We start from the raw sequence: 5,233 nt of genomic DNA, 5'->3' as shown, positions 1-5,233 counted from the left end.
CTTTATTAATGTATTAATTTTTGATATTCTGGTTGGTACGGATGCATTTTGACAAAATGTGAGGCGTTATTATGGCGTCACTGGGGTGTTATGACATCACAGCCCCGGTGACAGGTGTGAGGCCTGTGATTTCCTGTCACTATCGTTATATAATAAATGTGATTTTTCTGGTCGTCACTGGGAAGCACGAGCGTGCAGTTCCGTGACCGTATTTGGGTATGGGGCGCGGCCTGTGCTCCGTGACGTAGTGGGCGGGGTCCTCTTTTCCATCCGTTTGGCCCGGAGCCGCGCTCATTCCGGGCAGGCATCGTTACAGAGAGGATATATCGCGTGTGAGCGCACGGACAAGCGTATTGTGAGAAGATGATGAACGCCGCCATGATACGGAAGCCTGCAGGTATCATCCCGTACCTGTACACGGCCGGCGGCGGGAGCCTGCTGCCTAAGGACGGCCAGGTGGCCCCGTACCCCGGACCGGTGGAGCTGCACAAGGACTGGGACACGCGGCAGGGATATAACGGCACCGGATCGTTACCGTCCTCCCAGTCGGAGCTGGACGAGGATGAGGACATGGACCTACAGTCTGACTCCCGGGGCTCCACGTCTCCCCCGCTCACCCCCACGGACTCGTTCATACACGACGAGCTGTACGTGGAGACCCAGCGCCTGCTGCACACCCTGTACCGGGAGAGTGCCGGAGACAAGAAGATGGACGGCAGCAGCAACCCCAAGGCCCTGGCCACGCTGAGGAGAATAGGGGGCGAAATTAACGACAAGCACCGGATGGCCTTCCAGGGTGAGACCCCGCTCCTTCCCCTACTAACAGCGGCCATCTTGTCTGATAGAGCGCTATTCTCATTGTGAGGAACACCCCTCGTTGTGTGCACTTGGTATAATCGTCTCTATTCCTCATTTAAACTGGATTAATCCAAATTTTTCAAAATGGGGGTGTATACTGTGAATGCACCCCTTTATTTGGGGGTTAATACCCCTTTCGGTGCATTTGTTGTTATCTACTCTTAACTATCTACTGCTGTGGATTGATTCAATTTAGCAAAATTGGGGAAGTGGTAAATTCCCCTTTTGATTGAGAATATGGTATGATCACAATTGTGGTTTATAGCTGCTGGTTTAGTCTACCTTTTTTCAAAGTAGGGGTGAAGCACATTATCCCCTTTTTTATATTTTGGTACGTTCTGCATAGTTGTTGTAATAGCAGGTGGGATAAACCAAATTGGCAAAATGGGGAGGTTAAGTGTGGTGAAGGATTCCCCTCTGTTTCCTGCATTGGTGTGATCTTTACAAGGTTGATAAACGGTGTAGGCTTAATCCAAATGAGCAAAATGGGGGTGCATGTAGTTAATATTTTTGTAATGCTAGTTTTGCAGCTTTATTCGCTGTAAACTGCTGCTTTGCATATGTATAAATGGCTGTGGCCTGCGCTGCACCCCTTCATGTCGCTGCAGAGCTGTGTGTACGTGGTGCTCTGCACACAGCGGAGCTCCACCTCACTATGTTCTGCACTTACCTGTAAAGATTGAGCTTCAGAGCGAGTTTTACAATACAGAATGACTCGCTGTTGTAAACAAAAGGGTTAATGCATATATAATCTTATTGTCTTCTCTTTGAATCGCCCTAGCTTTATTACTTCCTGCACAGAATTTGAATGACAACGGCTTCAGTCATGGTGTGTGGTGTCCGTGCTTTTGAATTCCTGTAGCTTTATTAATTTTGGAACGTCTATGGATTTCTGTTTGAGCTTGAATGATCCGGGCTTTATTCACAGCTTGTTGTTGACACCTTGACCTTGCTGTGTATAATTTGAATTCCAGAATCTTTATCGATGTGTTTGAATGGCTGTAGTTTTTATTTGTGCTTTGTGTTGACAGGTCTTTGTGGAATGTTTGAATTTCTGAAGCTTTATTAATTTTATAATTGTTACATTTGTGTTGTATTTGTTCATAGACAGAAGATAAAGCGGTGGTCTGGTCACCTTTGACCCTTCCAGTCATGCTGGGAGATGTAGTTTCCTGATGAAGCCGTTATCTAGTGCACCTTGTACCCCCTGGTGGGGGTAACCTTTGGTTGTCTGGCTCCAGCGCTGGTGATACAGTAACATTCGAGGCTTGTCTTGGCTGGAATGTGATCCGATAAGGTCTCGGAAAATTCCATTGAGTTCTATAATTTATTACGCGTCGCCCTTTAACCCCTGCTCTTCCGTCCCTGGAGTTTAGCCCCAAAACTTGAGCTGCCTTTGACCAGCAGTAACCTCTCCTGTTCTGCAAGCTGCATCCTGTATAATTTATGAGTGTCCCCGCTGAATAATGTATTATTCCAGTGCCCTCCCTCCCCCCACACACACATTCCTATTGATTTGTGGTATTTTTCCAGAACTGACTGGAACTCAGGCTGTTGTAACGAGTGAGAAAGTCAGTCACTTCCTGTTTGGTCAGGACTGCAGATGGCGGAGGCTGCAGAGATGACTAGTTCTTACACTTACCCCTTCCTATGATGGACCTGTAATACAGCAGAACCGAAAGCCCCAGGACCAGAATTCACTGAGGTGTAACGGCAAACGCATTGTACGGAGATTAATGCTTTGTTTTGGATATAGTGACATGATTTAAAGGGTCATATTGAAGCCATCAAGCTCCTCAGACCTTAAGTGATACCTGTGTCTGCTTAAGAAATTGTGTGGAGTCTTCAGTGTTATAGAATGGGTTTACATCTTGTGTGGTTTGACCTTCAGCCAACAAAAGGTCACAATTTGGCCCAAGTAAGAAGGGACCTATACAGGGGATTTCTGCTTTAGTGGTTTGGACTCCAGAGCTGTATTCACTATTCTACTGCCTTCATGGCTGAATCAGTTGCCGGCTCTTGTGTCTGCTATGCCCCCCCCCCCTGTTCTGAGGTTATTGCCTTGTAGTTTGCATGGAGGGGTCCTGAATGTTATCAGGCTGCACCTTATGGCACCAGGTCCAGGTGTAAATCTTTAAAGATCATTGCTCATGGGTAAGAAACCCTAAGAAGGAGTTGACCAAGGAGCGTTGTAGATATTTTGTGAGGCCAGATGTCCTCTTGTGCTTTGCATGGCTTCCATGTACTGATGTCTTCTGTATCAATGCGCACCGCGTCTTTCCCATAGTCTGCTTTCAGTCCAGCAATGTGGATCCCTAGAATTCACTCTGGCTTCTTCTCCCCTCTTAGGCATGCTACAAAAGTTGTCCATACAAAACCGAGAAGACATCCAGAAGATTTCCGAAGTTCCGTCGATGGTCTTTAGCGATGGGATTACGAACTGGGGTCGGATCGTGACCCTCATCAGCTTCGGGGCTTTCGTGGCCAAATATTTGAAAAGCGTCCACATGGAGAACTACATCGGCACGCTGGCCGACAGCTTCACCAATTATCTCATGGCCCATAAAAGAACGTGGATCGAAGAGCACCACGGCTGGGTGAGTAGAAGGCCACACACAGCTCAAACCTCTAACTTTGGGAGGGTATCGGGATTGTTTTCAGTGCTTGGATATTAGGCAGGTAAAGTTAAGATTGATTATAATAAGCCCTATCTAGGGTTAGGAGATGGTTATTGAACTTGGATCCCTGAGGTCTGGCCCAGTCTTCAGCTATAGCCCGCACTCCCCCAATGTTTTGTTGGGTCTGCAGAATATCTAATCGGCTTCCCTCCATGTTTCCAGGACGGCTGTGTTGAATTCTTCCACGTCGAGGACTACGAAAGCGGATTAAGAACTGTATTGATGGCCTTCGCTGGCGTGGCTGGTCTTGGAGCAAGCCTTGCATACATGATCCGGTGAATGTCTTTTTATTTTTGCTGTTTTTAAGAACTTTTTTTTTCCCCCCGTGGTAATTTAACTCTTGAATTGCCGCCAAACGTCTCCTGACAGTGGGTCACGCAGTCGGGAGCGAAAACAATAGCCCTCCCCCCCACACAGTTCAAGATCGTCAGTGGAGCAGCTTGGGCTCGCCGATGTCCTAAGGAAGCAAAGGTGTTTTTTGTTTTGTCTTTTGATATATTTTTTTTTTTTTCTTTTGCCCTTGTCTTTGAAAAAAGAAAAAAGACAAAACTGTAAATTGTAAAATCTCTATTTTTTTTTTTCCTTCGATAAATAAATTAATATATTTTCACAAAACGTGTGAAAATTTGTGTTAAATGAGTGGGTACGTCTTGGCTTTTAACACTCTTGGTGACCTGAGAGCGGTAGTTTGGCACCAGTAGCGTTGAGACCCAGTTACCAGAACTCATTCACATATTACACCCCCCCCCCCCCTTGAAAAAAAAAAGTTGTAAATAACTTATTTTTTTTCTTTTTGTAAATGGTGTAAAAAAAATGTATAATACAGAGTCATGTAAAATAACTTAACTCTTATAAAAATACAAAAAAAAAGAGAGAAAACGAAACCATCTTTTATCGGCTGTTCAATGGCCGTAATGGTAAAGGGTAGCGATCCCCTCTAAGGGGGTCTTGTGTGTGTAGAGTAATGCACTTTGAAATGTCTTGTCTATGTCGAATGTTGGGCTTAAAGTCAAATATCAAAAAAACTTCTGAAAAGAAGGAATTTTTTTTTTTTTTTTTTTTTTCTTCCTATCCTCTCCAAGGGGAAGGACGGCCATTTTGGACTCCATAACACCCCCCCTCTTCATGGGCTGTCTATATGTTGGTGTTCAGACTGCCTTGGTGACAGATCCTTCACCGGGGTCATCGCACCGATAACGGGGTCCTCCATAGCGAGGTGTCGGCCGCACCCCCTGATAAATGTAACGTTACATTACTTTTCCATAACTTTTCAGTTGAATTCGACTATTTTCTAATCTTCACCCATCAACATCCGTTCTCCTCTATAACAAAACCGTGGGGGGGGGGGGACATGTATAATGAAAGTATGAATGACTCTCTGGGTTATATTAACCCTCGATGTTTTTTGATACGTTTCGTTCACGCAGAGATATATACGCACCTGTTTAACATTGATTCTAATGTGCAGCCAACGCCAGACGGTGCTAACATATGTTTACATAAAAGAATAAAAAAACAAATATTTTCAGTATGTCGGGAGTTAATTTGATTTATTGGAGTGAGTGGCTTAAAATAAGTGTGTATATTTATGACGTGACTGTGTGAATGGCCCCCGTTCCCTGTTTGTAAGAGTGGGGGGCTTTGGTTGGTGCCTCGTGTGGGTATCGCAGCCAAGCATTGTTATTGGATCAAGGAGC

The 5,233-nt window shown here is 45.2% G+C and overlaps 1 protein-coding gene across 1 annotated transcript; it reads left to right on the top strand.

Moving 5' to 3' along the window:
* The first annotated feature begins 278 nt into the window (after positions 1–278).
* MCL1 (MCL1 apoptosis regulator, BCL2 family member) lies at positions 279–4,286 on the top strand. Its single transcript, XM_072115106.1, has 3 exons — positions 279–796; positions 3,208–3,455; positions 3,699–4,286. The coding sequence occupies exons 1-3, from the start codon at positions 364–366 to the stop codon at positions 3,813–3,815; spliced, it is 798 nt and encodes a 265-aa protein (XP_071971207.1). The 5' UTR covers positions 279–363; the 3' UTR covers positions 3,816–4,286.
* The last annotated feature ends 947 nt before the right edge of the window (positions 4,287–5,233 follow it).

Source organism: Engystomops pustulosus, chromosome 7, assembly GCF_040894005.1.
Source record: "Engystomops pustulosus chromosome 7, aEngPut4.maternal, whole genome shotgun sequence".
In the NCBI taxonomy this organism is placed as follows: domain Eukaryota; kingdom Metazoa; phylum Chordata; class Amphibia; order Anura; family Leptodactylidae; genus Engystomops; species Engystomops pustulosus.
Note: the sequence above shows the minus strand (reverse complement) of the source record. Positions and strands in the feature narration are given on the sequence as shown.